At 37.6% G+C, this 19,117-nt stretch overlaps 1 protein-coding gene across 2 annotated transcripts in view; it reads right to left on the bottom strand.

The window, feature by feature from the left end:
• Positions 1 to 14,452, bottom strand: part of LOC149089689 (mitochondrial sodium/calcium exchanger protein-like) — a 73,202-nt gene extending 58,750 nt beyond the window's left edge. Inside the window, exon 1 of one of the 2 annotated variants that reach the window (XM_089237783.1) lies at positions 14,197 to 14,452. In XM_089237783.1, coding sequence (XP_089093909.1) covers positions 14,197 to 14,223 — 27 coding nt within the window. In that variant the 5' untranslated portion in view covers positions 14,224 to 14,452. The remainder of the gene's footprint in view (positions 1 to 14,196) is intronic. The other variant, XM_089237613.1, reaches the window with a different exon arrangement.
• Between the last annotated feature and the right edge of the window lie 4,665 nt (positions 14,453 to 19,117).

Here is a 19,117-nt window from a genome sequence, read left to right as displayed (position 1 = left end):
TACAATACAACTACAAAACAATTTGATAACTAATGGCAGTGTGTAGTCGCTGTTTCATTTTGAATAAATTTCACAGTGGAAGTTGGAGGAGAGAGGGGTCGATAATAAAATTCTTGTTGAAAAGGAGGGAAATAGTGGTGACTCAGAAACATTATGGAAACACTAATTAGACCAGGGGTTCCTGAATACTTTTAGTCGTGGACCGCTCTCCCCCCCCCCCGGAAATTTTGGTGGGTGGCCATTGATCCCCCATTCATAGCAGCGAAAACTACAACCCTCTACCAGCGAGAATGTTTTCGAATAATAGAGAACATTCTATCCAGTACAAGTAACTGTGATGTCATAGCAATATCATCTACTGTACTGCAAAAGAACTGAAAAAACGTTTCATACTTCTATAGAGTGATGTTCCCATAAGAGTATAATTTTCGTATAAAACATTAGCGATATATATCAAAATGTCATATCAAAATTTCGTAATAATAAAATGAATATATTTTTATAAATCATGTTTCAAACTCATGAAATGTCAAAAATAGCATAATTCGTATAAAATGCGTTTTTATACACGGGTTACTGGTACGTAAAAAACGCAATGTTGTTCTAATTACTCCTTTACATTGCAAAGGAGTAATTAAAATAGATGTTGCTGAAACTACATCCACTGTTTCGGAATCAAAGAAGAAAGTCTTTCATGAAAAATAAAAAAGATAAAAATCTATTTCTTCCAAAATGACGTTTCAAACGTAGTCAATTAGTTACCTCGTGACGTTTTTGTTCTGAAAAATATTTCGCGACCCCCCCCCCCCCCGGCTAGTTCATTAACGTGACCCGCACTTTGGGAATCACTGATCTAAATCATCCTCGTCCCGTTTTGTTTATTACCCTCCACATAAACAAAAATAACTCCAAAGCTAGATGCAATTGAAAGAAGAACACGAATAGAAATTTCCGTCACTTTCTCTATAGAAGAACGACTCAAGTCTAGAAAAAAAAATCCATCACCAACCTTCTAATTATTATCTCATGGTATCTGTATGAGATAATTACGATAACAAGAGTAATATAATAACCACACATAGATGGAGCTTTTCTTAAATGTGTGCGTGTGATTTCAGCGGAACAGTGCCAGTGTAAATGTCACGATGAGACCGAATGCGTTTAGTCATCGCTCTTTTGCGCCATCGTCATAACCTTATTTCACTTTTCTCTTTTCATTTTCTTGTTCATAAGACATTCCCGAGCTCATGATCATGATGGATTGCTCCCTGGACTTCTTACAACCCGAGCAAGTAGTAGCCCGAGAGATAAGGCACGAGCCATTATAAAAAGGTGCTCTTTTCTCTGATAACTTCTCCGTCTCTGTCTTTAACTTGAGACACAGGACTTCTCGGTGATTTATTTGACAACGAAATTACCTCTTTTCGGTATTTTTCGTTTCATTTCTTCGTGCATTCGAGTGTTATATTTATAAGCTAACATCCTACTCATCTATTTTTTTTTTTCTTCTTTCTCTTTTATTACTTGCTAAAGAGAGGAGATAAGACAAAATAAGAACAAAAATCGTTTGCCGAAAATTGAAAGCAATAAAATATATGTATTTTTTTTTTTTTAATAGAACTTTCTCACCGAAAAATTGTCTTTTAGTGACCTTGTGATGCCCACTTAGAAGAACAAACGGCTAAAGTAAGCGTTTTCAACCTTACTCATTGAATCACGTCCGACACTCGATTTAACTAATTTGCATTGAGAAATTCATGTCATGCGCTTTCATTTTTACACAAGGGTTCTTTTGTGCCAATAAGATGAAGACCGCGGACCTCTTTACAAAATAGTATTCCTTATATAGCAATGCAATTGTCGAATCACAATGCGTTAATTGTGAGCCGCTGTAATGGTCGAGTGGTTATAGTGACGGACTCGCGATGCGAGGATCCGGGTTCGAACCCCACAGTGGTGGTCGGCTGAAGTTGGTTTTCTGTGGTTCCCAACTTCAAGGCGCAAATGCGAGCCGATCTCCCCGTTAAAAAGTCTCGCCACAGAGAGCAACAGTCCTACAACGATAAATCATTCAATCATAACACTTCACTCATAGCTAGAAAAACTGGTGGCAGATGGCAGCACTACGCATAACAAGCATTACAGAGAAACAAAAAACTTCACGTCAGGTTTCACTACACGTACACGCACATTCTCGCATGTAACGATTCGTTGGGGGTTCCGCGGGGGGGGGGTGTGGGCGGGGTGCATGTGTGTGGTGTAGCAGTAGTAGGTAGGGCCTCCAAAAAATGGCTCGGGGATCCATGATGTTCTTAAGTCAGCCACCTCGTTGGGCAATTTGCCTGTTGTGGCGTGGTATTTGTACTTGTAATTGTTCTCTCATCAAGCTCACAGAACCCACCCCCACCCCCTGAAATCTCACCAAAAATTCCCTAAAGGGATCCGTGCTATAATCTGAAATTAATCTTGGTAATTCTGAAATTATATCTCTCAGCAGTTCTGCAATTATTTCTTTCAGTAATTCTGTAACTATTTGTTCATTAATTACATTTTTAATCACATTTTCAACAATCATGAAATTATTTTATTGGTAATCTTAAAATTATTTCTTTCATTAAGGTGTTTTTAGCATTTCTGTAAATTCTGTAATTATGTATATCTTTTGGGTGCCAAATTTGGCCTCTAGAAATATGTAGCTTAGGAATGATTTACCCAGGCCCGGCGACTATTATTGGCCATACGGGGGTTTCCTGGAGAGAGCATTTATATATTTTCTCAATGTGAAAAAAAAATACATACATACAATATACATCCTACCCCAGAGAGAACCATCAACATCTCGCGAGAAACAATTCCATGTCCCTGAGGTTTACAAAAAGTATTTTACATTAAAGAAAAAGATTAGCATATATCATCACATTGGCATATTGTCAAAAAATATGTAGCCTATATATATATGAAATCATAGGCTTCAAAAAACATTTCGCTCAGAATCCCCCGAATTCATTATAACGGCCCTTTATAATGTATCAAGCACCTTACTATTAAATCTGGAAAGTATCTCCCAGTTCTAAATGAAGCAGTACGGATTTTAGGGGCCAAAGCTCTTTAAAGATTTTTCTTTTTATTTGGAATTTAATCGTTTTTCTATGTAAAATAGCTATTTTCTAAAAATAGTCGGCTATTTCGATTCCTTTGTTAATTTAGACATGGGACTAGTTAGCCACTAACTGGTCCCAAAGGGCTCTAAATTATGAAAAACATTAATTATCTTTGAAATTATTTCTGAATTTCCAATAACTCTCAAAACACTAGATTTTTCGTCGGGGGGCGTTAGAAGTGTTTGAAACTTCTTAATGTTCGGCTTGAGCTTTAAACAGCTTTTTATTTCTTGAATTTTTCTTGGGTGTGCTCTATCTCGAGGTACGACCCGGCTTCGACGCCCATGTGCCCACATTTTTGTTTGGATATTTATCAGCATTTCTGTTAATTATGTTGCTTCGTATGTCTTTTTTGATAATCCTCGACCCCCTCATCTATATATTTTTGTTTTCAATTGGAGCTTAACGGGGCTTAAATAACATTCGGGGGGGGGGGGGACCCAAGTCCCTTTCCTCAACGCCTTAAAATTAAAACCATCCTGCATGCGTTGCGTATGTACCGCCAAGTAATTATCTCCAATAGTTTGATCTTAAGACAGCAATGACCTGGTGCCGTGGAGCCTTGGAGGAATGATGGAGCATCCGTTAAGGCCATCTTTCTCAATCTATGGTCCGTGAACCAGAGGTGGTTCGTGAAAATAAGACAGCTGCTCAGACAGATCAGACAGACTTGAAAATTCAATTCTGTTAAAATGAAAAATTTTCAATGACATGTACTAATTTTAATTATATTCACGTTTGTGATTCAAATAATAAATTCAGTCTGCTCACTGTGAATTAGCGGCCCATCCAATTGTTTTAGACATTTTAGTGATCTCTGAGATCAAAAAAAGGTTGAGGGGAACACTGTTTTAAGGATTCTTCGTTTAATGTCAAATATGCCAGATTATACGATATGCGCCCTATGCTGTATTACAATGTACGAAGTGACTTTTTTGGAGAGGCCATCTGCAGCTTCATCTCCCGGAATAATTCAGTTTTGTTTTGCTGAACCGGGCAACTAGCAAGCACTCGAAATTTTCCTTCCAAAACTTTCAAAGGGAAAATAAAAAAATTATAATTTCTTAAAATAAATTAATTGGGACATCGAGAATTTCATTTATTTCAAATATAGTTCAGTCCCGTATATACGTGACGTCTTTGAATCATAAATGAAGCCAATGGTAAAAAAAAAAAGGAGTGGCTCGCGGAAAAAATAATGCGTTGAAGAATGACATGCGTAAGATTTCTGGCCTTGATTTTAGCCTAGATAAGGATAAGATTGTACAATTGTGCACCAATGCGCAAAACAGAAAGGGTGAAAAAAACAACAATGAATTCCACAAAAAAAATGGGATTTATAAGAAAATTACAAAATTTATTCCTTCTGGGGGAAGTGATTGGGGGAAGGGGTTGAAATGGAAGAAAATATACTGCAGATAGTCGTTAATCTGTCACATATCCGACCAGGGTTATGCCAGATTGCCAAAATCACCGGATTACTTGAATGCAATTGAAAGAAGAAAACTCTATTTAAATAATGTAAACTTTTATGCATAGACATGCATACACTTTAGCATAGGTGAAGTAGGACATTCACAAAAGTTCTCATGTGTAATCGTAAGGCTCCTGAAATTTAAACAACACACAACGTACATTGATTGACTAATGAGACATATTTTACCTGATTATTCACATCGGCTAAGCAATTTCTGCTCTGCCCAAGCCATCCTCATATCAGAGTTCGACCCTGGACACTCAGTAACACGTCCCCCCCCCCCACTTCATACATACGGTTAGCCAGCCTGAAATGCCAGAATAGGGACTAGGTCGTCATTCTGTAGGGAAAAAGGAGTAGTAGTATAAGTTTATAACATAAAAATGCAAGCATTCAACATCTTCACTTCAAAATATTAAAGACAGATGGCAGCACCAGCAGAACTTGAAAACCAAGTAAATTATATATGCGTTAAGGCCACGCAAATACACATGTGACACGTTCCTGCATGTACTGATTCGAGAGAAATATGTACGAGGGACATGTACAGTTGATTTGTGATATTACTGCTGTGTGTGGATAGTGGAGGGATAGTGTGGGCATCGCGCTTAACTCTAATCGTGAGTATCTAGATTCGAAATCCGATGGCAGCTTCGAGTCGTGAATGCAAACCGGTCTCCTATTTGAAAATGTCTCTCCAGAGAGAAAGCAGGCAGATCTTCAACATTATACTTACATAACATACAAATTAAAGCATTTATCATCTTCACCTCTGAATATGGAAGACAGATGGCAGCACAAGCTAGAAACAAGCCTAATTCCGACAACAGAAAAATTGGAGGGGCACACACACATTAGAATTTCACATTCACTCAGAAAACACATGTCTGACATGTACCGACTAGTTAGAAATTCCTCGGCTGAATGTGTACGAGGTGAATGTTCAGTTAAGTAGTAATAGTTGTTGTTGTTGTTGTAGCCTGAGAATACGGGATTACTGGACGGGCTGAACTAGTGCACTGCCGGATTATACGAGTCTACTGTACATCAATGAAGATAGGACGAGGTTAGTGGAATAATGACCTTGCGATGGCCCGACAGACTCTCTTGTCAAGGAGCAAAGTTCTGGAGCTCTGTAAAGTTATAAATAACCTGTAATGATATTCCTTGAATTAGAATTTACTGCTTGATCACTCGTATGTACTTGAACGTGACTCTGAGAGAGAGAAATAACATTTCAGACAATGGGGAGCTTTATGAACAAATCGCGATTCCTCTCTTTGTTGTTATCGTATAAAACGATGTGATGAAGCTGTCAAATATGTTTATTTCCGAACAAATAACCTTATCTTTATCTCTTTTTCTTTACTCCATCCTTGGATCAGAATAATAGTTATGTCAATATCGTTTTGAACTCAGAGATAAGTTTCTGATCTCCATAAGAGCGTGAAAAATGGCTTTATTTGTTACTCGGGAAAATGCTGGTTGTGGTGGGGGGGGGGGGGGATTCGCACCGTGTGAACTAGCGGTAACGAGGTCCACAGGTCTGCAGTAGGCACATTTCCAAAGTGAAGTGTTGCTGTCTGTGGGCATTGGCATACGTAGTGCTATAGAGAGCCCACGGCTCCACACACGCAAATATCGTTATCTGGTTTTTGGAAGCCGAGAAGATAACTCGGGAATAGTCCATGTTCAGTTACTACTATTGTTTTCAGACGAGGCCTTACATGCATGCACCATTGTACTCGACGTTGGATTTCATATGCGTCTTTGTCTTTAGTTTTGTCCCATTCTTTTTGCTATAGTTGCAACAGATCTTCTTTTAAGAGGTGACGAACATGGCTTCTGGGGTATGGTAATGTCTTCATGAGATCATAGTGAAGTAAACTCACCATTGTATAGAGCATGTCATCAATGCAAATCTAAGTTAAAATTCACCTCGTTTGTAGAATCATAGACGATTTACTGTCCGGGGCCGGATTTAGTCACTTCCAGGCCTAGGAAAGGGTGGCCAGATCATGCGACAGAGGAACAGGGATAAATCCTGATAAAAAATCCTGACATAAAACATATTCGCTCATGAAAACAACGACATCTTGAAAAAAAAATTCAGAGGGCATTATGGTGTCGAATTATAAGACAATGGATAAAACTGTCTATTCGCACCACAAGCCTGGGCCTTGTACGAGTTCGCACAGTGATAAACTTTTTTCTCTCATTGCGGGTCACTAAATCAAAGGGGATACGGGACGTTCAAATCATGAAAGAAACAAAAAAAAAGGTTAATAAGGAAAAAAATTGCGAAATCTGCTAAAAATATTTTTCAACAAACCGCATTAAAATCTGTGTGTCAGTTATTTTTGTACTGAGATTTTTGTAATTGAAAAATCATAGCTTGTTTACGAGAAATAATATCTTCATCTCGTTTTCTCAGTGTTTGTTTTTCGTCACAAACTGATATTCAAAGTCTTCCTTGAGAACCAAACTTCATTCAATTACTTCAAATTTTACACACTTGTTTCTTATGAGAGCATCCATTTTTAAATCCATCAATATTTACTGCTAAAATATGAATTAATTTTTTAAAAGGCGAAAAGCATTGTCTTTGGTATGATTAATTTAGTCTTTTTTTTTTTCTTTACTCCCATACCGTTCGAAAAATCCTAAATTGCATGCTTATAAATGTTTGTGTGCATACTTGGAAGCATGATTTCATAGGAAATGCAGGGGAGAAATATAGCCGATTTCAATTTTGCGGTTGTTTTTGAATAAATTATTCATTAAACATAATTGTTTTCCAAATGATTTGCTTAGATTTTCCAAAATGCATTTGTTATGTGTGTTTACGCTATTTAAACACCATTTAATGCGTTATCTGAAAACATCAGAAATATAATCTTCGTTCTGTGCATAATCCGAAACCGGCAGAAATGAGATTTCGGAGAGGGAAAAAATATATCAGAGAGGAGGAAAATTTCCTGTCTTTCTAACTGATTGTACAGACCATCCATAATTAAAAGACCCTATTTTTAAGTAGCCTACAGGCAAAACCAGTCATCAGAAAAGCTTGAAATTTTGTGGAGGACTTCATGAAGTGGATGGAAATTTGTTTCAGGGGGGGAAAAAATAGTTGTACATGTCGCAACTAGAGAGCGTTTCACTTTGAATACCTGTAGTAAACATGTAAATTTATGTGATGTCACGCAGCAGCTGCTATAAAACCTAGGGAAACATTCGCGGAGATCTTGTTTCTCAATGTGTTTGCTGCTCACAATGGCGATAAGTTTACGAGATCGCACTTCCTTGGTCAAATTGTTTTACCAAAACAGCAGTAACTGCTCTACGGAAATATCGGACTTGGAAGAGGATTCGAAAAAGTCCAATGAATGTTAAAAACCTTCGGAGTATGATAACGAAATTTGAAATCACAAGGATCGTTGGCTGTTCGTCCTGGAAGAGGAACAAAACACGTTCCTATAGAAACAGTACAGGAGGTTTCGCTTCTGGTGGAAGAGGACAGAGCTTCAAATTTTCGTGGTAGATGATGTCCGGCGAGTAGCAGTCATTGGATAGGCCACGTTCACCTGTCCATAAGATCATGCGGAATACCCTCCGATATTATCCGTGCAAACTTCCACTTGTTGTTGCTTCCACATGATTATAACACTCTCGACTCCGGTTCTCATTGCAGTTTCTAGCTCGTGTTGAAACATGACCTCCTAAATTACACAGTTATCTAGGTGGTCGTGATTGAGGTCGATTCAGAATGGGCTTGGAATATCCCCTGGAGAGACGAAGTGCATTTTCACTTGGATGGTACAGTCAATAATCACAATTGCCGAATTTGGGAACCAGAAAATCCGTACGGTATCCTAGAGGTTCCATTGCATTCACCAAAAGTGACGGTATGGTGTGGATTTACTGCATCATTTATTCTCGGTCCTACCACTACGAGGAGTTACGTTCTACAGGTCCAGTCACGTGTTCGATCACCGGGAAGCGATATGCATTGCTATTACAGAACGAAATTGTTCCGGCTGTGCAGGCACGTCACTACCTTGCAGACACAATGAACACAGCAAGACGGTGCTCCTCCACACATTGCGGTGTGTGTTGAGAATATTTTTAAAACACATTTTACTGAGGAACGTGTCATCAGCCGGTACTTCTCTAATCTATGGCCTCCCCGAACCTTAATCCATGTGATTTTTGGCTTTGGGGGCATTTGAAACGTCTGGTAAGTCGTGGCAATCCAAGAACTTTACCTGACCTTATAAGCAGCATTTCACGCCACGTGCTGAACATTTCCCCGCACACACTTCGGGTGATTGTGGAACTTGCCATCTTGCGATTTCACATGGTATATGAAAATGATGGAAATGTGGAACATGTTTTGTTGCAGTAATAATTGTAAAAGTTGTACAGAAGACTGGATGTTGTGAAGATATTTATTATTTGAGATGTTGATTTTTTAAGGAAGGAAAAAACTCTCTGCCTCTACCGGGAGTCGAACCCGGGTCCCTCGATTGCCGGACGAGTGCTCTGACCACTAAGCTACAGAGGAGATATATACGCTCTAGCGAAGGAAAGTCTCTATCTCCTCTGTAGCTTAGTGGTCAGAGCACTCGTCCGGCAGTGGCAGGACCCGGGTTCGACTCCCGGTAGAGGCAGAGAGTTTTTTCCTTCCTTAAAAAATCAACATCTCAAATAATAAATATCTTCACAACATCCAGTCTTCTGTATATCTTGTATTAACAAGTGGAGAGCGACATTCATGTCAAATTGTAAAAGTGTTTAACAATTGCTAAAATTGTAAGCATTTGCCTAGATGTGTCATTTCTTAATAAAACGCCCTCTGGTGGTGATATATCAACTAATTCCTACTCCCGAAACAAATTCCCATCACTTCATGAAGTCCACAAAATTCTTCAATTTTCTGATAATTTTTTTCGCCTGTATGCTACATTAAAATAAGATCTTTTAATTATGGACGTCCTGTATTTCATATTTTTAGTTAGTACCCCTGCCACCACTTATATTGAAACCTATGAAAATAAAACTATCTGTTATGATTCTTGAAATAAGATGGTTGTGTTGGTGCATATGAGCATGAAAATTAACTACATGTGGGATAAACTCTTCTCAAAGGCATTTAAAATTGACAGTTACAGCCAAAAAACGGAGCAAAGTTGGGAAAAACAGCATAAAATGCGGTTGAAAGGCGTTTTACTCCCATTTATATTTATTTTTGCCCCAATTTTTCTCCGTTATTTGAATTCAAATATCTCAGCGAATATTGCACTTGGAAACGTGAAATTTTCTTTCTTGGCCTCGGGAGGAACAGGGCAGCAACTTTCCCCAACTGGGTTTTATCGCACAGGATGTGTTCGTACAAAAAGTTACTTTTTTGTATTTCAATAACAATACAACCCCTTGCAACATAAATAACGTATCCGAAGTTGACGCGTTATTTGGGCCCTTTTTCCTAATTGGAAGTATGCCTCTAGGATCAACGGTTCGCCAGTAATTTGCGGTGTGAGGTGTTAGCTATGCACCCTGCGCACACTCTATACAATAATATCTGTCCATATATTATTAAACGGTATCAGTTTCAGCTCCACACAGAAAGCAAATTAATAACTAAAATCATTTGAAACCTATATTAATCATTAACGAACTTCCAACATCATCCCATGTTGGATGCCTCCAGAAATACAAGGATCCAATATATTTTGGTGCCCGGTCGCTGTGGAGAGAGAGAGAGAGAGAGAGACTGACAAACGCACACACAACAGCAGGCGGCATTACATACGAGTCCATCGACGTGATGTAATGCCCGCGTAATACGCATTCCGAATCAAATCTGTCGGTAATTAATCAATATTCCGAGACGGTTGAACTGCCAGAGACCGCTGGAGGGTGCGCTAATGGAATGTCGCTAATTCTGTTCCGTGTCCGGCCGGCAATGTCCAACTCACTCGTAGTATAAGCATGTACAGAGACGGAAGAGAAGGAAATACGTTTTCGAATCGACCCATTGTGTCCCCGCTATAATGACAATCGGTCATTTCAATGGCCACTGTGCGTCTATACGAGAGCAAGAGTATATCATATCCTTGAAATATATATATGTATATAGTTGTCTTAGGCACGCTGGATGGACAATTGTGTGGCGTGTATGGGATAATGATCCGGTTTCGTCATTGTGAGGATCCGATTGAAATTTAGGGGATATTATGGGATCATCGGATGCTAAAGTTATACCTATGCTAATCCAATACTTGGAAACTGATGACTAGATATTACCGACAAATTCTGCATCTTCCATCTTCCTACTGCCTTTTGTACATGTGAATGACAATCTGTTGAAATGCTACTCCGTCAAGTTTGATTAAGATGCGTCATTTATGTCTATGATGCATCACAGAATACCCATTGTTCGAAATTTCTGACGACAAGTGAGTATCCAGATAGATTTGTGCTCTACCGCTGCACTGGTGATGGCGTGATGGAGAGGAGATGCTTGGAATTTTTATGAGTAGGAAATTACTAGGCATTTGTGTTGCCATTTTTTTTTCAGACTTAGTTACACCCTGTCCCAAAAGTTTATAAGAAACTTGAAAAAGAGTGGATTTTCAGACGAATGAAAATAAACGCATGAAGGTGTAAAAAATATTGTTTTACAAACCAGATGCGATTGGCATTCAACAACTCATTTGACAATAAAAAAAAATTTATGCCAAGAAAACAAATACAAATGAAGGCTGTTCCAAAAGTTTATAGAATATTCAAGTACATTATAAAATTTCTGACAAGCATGTGCTTATTAATGACTTATAATGTTTCCATTATTTTGAACGACATCAAAAAAAAATGAAAAAACGTAAAAACCGTATATAATGAACTCTGATTTAACAAGTTTTTCTGAACATCCCTGAAGTAACTCCTATTGGCGATAATGCTGATCTCTCATTCCATAAATTTTTACGACCTTATTCCGATATAATGAACTGTCATTTGACAAATTTTACGATTATGAACCGATATAACGAACTCTCATTTAACAAACTCTTTGATTTAATGATTTTTTAAAAGTTTATGTCTTTGTCCTCTAAGGTTTATGTGCATATACAATCAGGCCGAATATAGCAAACTCCTATTTGACAAATTCTATAAACGGACCTCAGCATTATGAACCCCTATTTGATAAATTTTGCAATTGTACCGTGTACTGTCATTTGACAAATTTTCCGATGCGCACAGCGATATAACGAACTCTCATTTAACAAATTCTTTGATGATTTTTTACAAGTTTATGTACGTTTTTAATCAGATCCAAAAATAACAAACTCCTGTTTGACGGATCCTTCAATCGAACCTGAATATAACGGATATCGAATTCATCAATTACATTAGTTTTATTAATATGCATGATAACCGGTAAAAGTGATCAATTTCAAATATTTATCAAATTAATCGGGTACGCTTGGGTAGTTTATATAATCAGCGGTAAAAGTGATAATTTTTTTTATCATTTATCAACAGCACTTGGGTATTATGCATAATCACCAGTATAAGTGATTATGTCTTCAATATTTATCAAATTTACCAACGATGCTTTGGTATTATTCATAATCTCCGGCAAAAGTGATATTTTTTCGCATTCATCAAATTTACTAATGACTCTAGGGTATTGTGCATATTCACCGGTAAAGGTGATAAATTTATCAAACTTACTAAGACAATTGTCAATTACGCATAATAATCGGTAATTATTATATATGATATAACCAATTTGTCGCATTTACCATTCACCGTATATTAGTAAGTACTTTACTAGTAATTTTATTTATTAATATTAGTAAAGTATTTATTAGTAAATACTTTACTAATATATGTGGATGTTACTTTCAGTCTTTTTCTTCAAAAAAAAGAAGGGAAGGACACCAACCTCCTAAGAAACATATAACTCAATCTCCCCACTTGCAAGCATGTCATATTAGACCCCAACAACAAGAAAATGTCACACTTCTTACCCCACTGAGTGTGCAGTAGTTCTACCCATGAAACCACCTAGAAACTAAATAAACATAGACATTAGCAATAATTTTAATAAAAGAGCATGTAGCTGAAAAATTTATATGTTTTGTCCAGGTTATTGCTCACATTTTTTTTTAGATAAAATGAGGAAAAATCAAAATTTTTCATCTCCCTGTAGAGCTAAAGTTTGTTCACATATAAGTCAATTTTTAAAAAAAAAACCCATTTTGTGATGCCATCTAATAGCATTATTGAATGTCAGAAAATAAATGTTTCAAAATCGGCCGAACCTAAACCACAGCCAGGCTGAGGAAAATTTTTTTTAACAGGTGGCTTTTTGTGCAGCGAACCTTATTCAAAGGGTTAATCAATATAATAATCAATTAATAATCAATATGCACCGCATATTGATTATTAATAGGGCTGGGAATCGATTAAAATTTTTAACTGGTTAATAAAAAAAAAATTAATCGATTAATCGAATTTTAATATTTTTTGTGATCATATAGCATTAAGATGATATAAAAATATATTTTAATGATATCACTCACTTATTCTGTACATGTAAACAAATATAGGAATTGGTTAAGAAATTAAGGCTGCCCTATTCAAGCAATTTAATATGCTGAACATAATTGCCAAAACCTGTAAATTCTTCACTTGGATGCTGTCATTTTTTAAAATAAATCTGTTATTTTTGGTTATTATTCCCCGATTTCGAAAGTACTTTCGATTGTACTGTTGCTTGCTTGCCTAGAAACTCCTCTCGAATGGTACTAGTGAGGAGATGAGCTGATGCTTCCAAGAATACGGAAAATGTACAGTTCATAGTGGGAAAAATAAATTTTGATTTTGTTCTCTAAAATGCCCATCAAACTCAATCTGAAACTGAAATCATCAAGTTCCACACATTGAATCTAATTTCATTAAAATATTGGTTCAAATATTTTAAATGTGGTTACTTATCCGAATCTCTCGTTGTGTATGAAACATCATTTATGACATCTAATCCTCTTTTTTTCAAAAAAAATCAAGTTAATTAACAAACTTTTAAAAACTTTTAATCGAATTGATCGAGTCGATTAACTCAACTACAATTTTTAACTGCGATTAACAATTGATCGATTAATCGGACCAGCCCAAATTATTAACGCAAAAACATCTAACGATTCAGTTTACATTCACTCGTCCGTCGAGAACCGCAACAGTATCATTTCATTACTGATTAAAAATTCTCTAAAAATTCAAATTGTCATGATAACTTCAGTCAGAACAGAAACAAATAATGGAAAAGGCCAAAATCTAATCCGATCGACGTGTTTTTTCGTAAAAAAAACCAGAGATAATACGACGAAGGTCTCGTCTCGAGCGAATCTGCTTGTAACCAGATGAAACTCGAACGTATCTCACATCTCTTCATGGAGATAAGCCATAAAATTAGACAAACCAATACGTTATCATTTGTCATGCTTTATAAATAAAACTACCAATTTTTTTGATACAAAGAAGTCCACTCACCAATATTCTAACAGTTGTGTTAATCATAAATTAAGTATTTCTTCCAAATATTTTCCAGATAACACAAAATCCCTATATAAGGATCTTCAAACAGCATCCCCTACGTTCGACACCATTTGTTTCTGATATTATTATTGAAATTGTTATTGATTTTCTTTTCTTTCTTTTTAATTTATCATTTCAATGCATTGAAATTCATCATAACGAAGCACTAGGAAGCTAATGTAGATGCTCGTTATGATGAGACGTAGAAATGAAGAAGGTTGAATGTATAATTTATGTATGCGTATGTACGAGTATGTAGGTGGCTCGTTTCATTAAATGGCTCGTTTGTAAATTCAGCTGCTTTTTCCATTCTAAAGGTAAACATTTTTCCTCTCTCATCCTCAACGTGACAAAAGACGTGCAAAATAACAAATTCTTCAAATTCAACGACATTTATTTATTCATTGAAAACAGCCACGATTTCTCATTATCGTCATTTTTCCGGAACCTATACGCATAGATCTGATAGTACCTCACTGAGATCGGTTCGACATCACTGTACACAGAAATTAATTATCGTGATTAGAATTCCAATTGTGAATGTATGACGTAATCTATTCGTTTCGGAGATGACTTTTCTGTATATGAATGGCTTCTGACGTATATGCTCCCCTTTAGATTATTATTATTTTTGATGATTTTTCTTTAACTTATTGTTATTAAAATATAGATTTCCGCTACGTACGGCCGTGTTCATGCATCTATCTCATCCAAATTTCAAAGCCATAATTAGAAATTTTAATGAGAAACGCCGGAATTTCCTTTTTACTTTTTCCTGTTTTTAAAGTTGGAGCTAGAAAAATCCTTTCATCACAGTTTTGCGATACTGAAGATTCGCAGTTTGTCGTGTCCCCTCAAAATGGCTTCAAGTTTAGAATTGAATACCCCCGCCCCTTTTTTCACCTCGTTACAGTGCAAAACGGCCAGTCTGGGATGCAACTTTGAAAACGTATTCCAATGAATTATTTATCATTGAATTTATCTTAACAAGATCCATTCATAGAAACTATTGACTCTCACCTACACCGAATACTTTTGAAGTATTTACTGAATAATTGGCAGCGGAGGGGTGGGATGATAACTCGGAGCCCAGTCGATCGACCCATGTCATCCTTCGACAATTTGCACCACGGAACCACAAGTCACAAGTGGTCACGTGAGATGATAATGTTCGTAACGGGCCATGATCCATTTAGGTCCAACCTTCATAGGTTCAAATCGATCCTCCAGTGACAAATGTGCGTGCTTAGCCATTGGAAATCCTCTTCAATACGTAACATGTTGCCCCAAGACAACAGCCCTTCAGAGAACCAGCAGAACATCTGAGTATTCCTTGGCTTGAGTGTATCCTGAAGCGGGAGGATTTAAAAAGTAAAATATACGGTCTGGTCCTTTTCTTGGGGCAGAACTCTGACGATATTAGAGCCACAGCCCCAGAGCCAGAGCATGATAGAGAGCTACCCATGCCGGTTAGGACATCAACTAGATTAAGCCATCAAGTGCACCCAGACAGTGACCTCATATATCTGTTTAGAGAGAAGGAGGTACCACAGTATCGTTTAGTAAGGGAAAATTCCAGGTTTTGGGGTCGCAGGGAGTTTTTCTCAAAAGGGGTTGTGAATAAATGGAATCGCTTACCTCCAGGGGTCGTGAATTCTAACACAATTGATACGTTTAAAAAGAAATACGATAAACATAGCGGAATAAATCGAGAAGCTATCCGTACTTAAATAAGAAAACCATTTTTTTTTTATGGGCAGTTTATTTATACGTCGTATAGCTGATGCAACACTTCACTATAAATATAAGTTCCGAAGGAGCCTACAGAACTCCTGGTGAGAATAAGAGGCAATAGGAGCGGAGGAGTGGGGAGGCCCCCCTCCGTGTTACTCGTATCATTTTGGATTAAAGGTCACTACACGCTACTTTAACGTCACGTGGTTATGTGTCACATCAGAGATGTTGCGAATTCTGATTCGTGAAAATTCTGTGCCATGTGAATTATGTGACGTGAGAATTTCCACGAATCTGAATTCGCAATGTCTCTGACGTGACGTGGGACCACCCAACGTCAGAGAAGTGTCTAGCGGCCTGTAGCCTCGCAGTGCTCTGTGATGTTTTATATAATTTAATTATCATTTTTTCCTTGTTATTTTTCCCACTTTTCTTTTCTATATTTTCTTTTCCCCGCTGTTACCGTAATCAACCGACAGGACTTCACCGACTGAAGTTTTATCCGGCGCTGAGCTTACATCGCTAATGCGACAGACTCTGGTCGTGCTCGGTTTGTTCAGTTCAGTTCAGAGTATATTACAAATTATTATTATTCGTTTTCCTTTCTTAATGTATAATTTTATATTGGGTCACTGCATTTTGGTTATATTTTGCATTCATATTTTTTTACGGCGTTCTTTTTCATCCAACTCGTTGGACAATTTGCCATGTTGTGGCCTTTGTGTTTGTGTTTGTATATGAATATCGGATAGACCAAAACTAGATTCCACGGCTTTTGACCAGCTCGGAAAGGCAAATCAACATTCGGGAGTTATAAAGAAAGGATTATGCATCGCGGTTGAGTTAGTACGGTTTATCCGTTACCTTCATGACTTCGTAAAAAAGGACAATATTTTGTAAAATAAGTGTTAAATAGGTTGCGAAACTTCTGAGTTATCCTAGTAATTGACAGGAAAACGCAGAGCGGAAGTCGTGACCTTTTCAACATGATTATAAATGTGACATTATTGTTTTTTAATGTTTCATTTACCATCCATAAAACTGGCGAAAAACAAAAGCTTCTCGGTTAAAGCTATTTGGCACGCCTCGCATGTTGAGCAGGCGCAAGCAAGCAATGCAACAGAAATAACAGCAGTCAAAATCAGAGGGAGAGACAACACACAGCTGAGCTATCATATTAAATTGCTCGAAACCCTGAGAGTTTGCATAATCCGAACAGCTGCGAGTGAGTAATTTCGACCACAAATACTGTATATGATGCATTTATATTCAAGAAACCCTTCCTTTCTCAGAACTACTTTACCTTTGCACACAATATACATATTCATACAACACGTTACACTTAAACAACGAAAACGTAAAAATATACGTGTATGTCACTACCGAAGCGAGAAGGTGCGGCCAATTCGCAACGGGGCCAGCCATTTTGCGAATTGGCCAAGAGTTTTGGCCAAAGTCCGAATTGCAGAAATAATTCGAACTTTTGCCGGCCATTTCGAGAAGTGGCCTATGATCCTTGGCCAAAGCTAGAGGTGCTGATGTGAGACTGCGCGGTAGGAACCAAATCCATTTTTTTTAAATCCCCAACGTGTTGCACATGTCTATATACAGCAGCTGAATTGTATTAGCTCCATGTGACGGGGGTAAAAGGTGAAATTGATTGTCGCATCGTGACGGGGTTTGATGGGTTGCCATAACTAACGTGGACATAATTATCACGAAAAAATACGCCTACTTGACGGTAATCCGGAATCATGTGTTTTGTTATTGGACTTTAGCCAGGGATCATCGGCCCCTTCGTGAACTGGCCGGCCAATGTCAGAAATTCTGGCATTGACCGGGTCAATATTTAACGAAATTAGCCAATTCGCGAAGTGGCCAGCCCCGTCAAAAATTGACCATTTCGGGCTTTGGCAATAACATGCAATTCCTGGTGGTGACAAAGTCACCGAGTATCGGCCACAGCCCCAGGATATCACCGTGACGTTTTGGATAAAAGAGACGAAAATTTAGGTGAAAAATTGAAGAGAAACCAGAGAGAGAGGGGGAGGGAGAAGAGGGTCATGTTTATAATAGCTGATATGGGTCCCTCACCCCCCAAGATCTTGGCATATTGGGGAACAAACAAACACTTCGGAAGCCGAAAAAGGTAAGCGTGCAAAAATTGAGAAGATAGGATGTGGAGAGCAGAAATTTTTTTTAAAAAAAGGTAAAGGTGGAGGAAGGCGGAAAAATTCTAAAAAAATTCAAATGACTTAAGAATATCTATGGGCGGGGTAGCAAAAAATGAAGAGCGAGGAAGGAGGCAGAAAATCAGAAAAATTGACAGAAATTCGGAAGAGGCTAAGGAAGATGACGAAATTCGAAAGAGACTGAAGGGGTCAAAAATTTGGAAAATGCCAAAGGGGTCAAAAATTCGAGAAAGATCCAATGGCTTGAAAATCCAGAGAATGCCAAAGGGGTCGAAAATTCAGAAAAAGGCAAAGAGGGTCAGAAACTGAGGAAAGGTCAGAAATGATCTGACGGATAAAAGTTCAAAAAAGATCTAACGGATAGAAAATTAAGAACAAGTCCAACGGATAGCAAGTCACAGCAGATCTAACGGGTAGAAAGTTCAGAAAAGATCTCCCGAATAGAAAGTACAGAAAAGAACTTTCTATTCGTGAAGAAGACTTTTCGATCTCAAACTCGAACTTAATCTCCACCCACTCGCTACTCACCGACCTATCTCCCGCTTACAAAATTATTCATGGTAATTTAAATTTCGATACGTCCGGTATTTTGTCTAGGCCTTCCTACGTTTCCATTAGACTTGACCACCCCAAAAAATTAAAACCTATTTTTGCCTCTACAGATTGTTTTAAATTCAGTTTCTCTCCCAATACCATAGTTGAATGGGACAAACTCTCCTCTACTATTGTTAATTCTCTCACGATCTCCGATTTCTTGTCTAATGTTTCAAAGCATATGTGTAATCTACCGCGACCTCTTGTATAAACCTTGGGCCAACAATATTGTATAAATAAATAAATAAAAATAAAGTTCAGAAAAGATCTAACGGATAGGAAGTTTGGAAAAGAAAGATAAAACGGATAAGGAAATTCAGAAAACATCTAATAAATAGGAAGTTCGGAAAAGTTCT

Source organism: Pholcus phalangioides, unplaced genomic scaffold, assembly GCF_987345545.1.
Source record: "Pholcus phalangioides strain wild (caught in Gottingen) unplaced genomic scaffold, Ppha-v1.0 ptg000001l_1, whole genome shotgun sequence".
In the NCBI taxonomy this organism is placed as follows: Eukaryota; Metazoa; Arthropoda; class Arachnida; order Araneae; family Pholcidae; genus Pholcus; species Pholcus phalangioides.
Note: the sequence above shows the minus strand (reverse complement) of the source record. Positions and strands in the feature narration are given on the sequence as shown.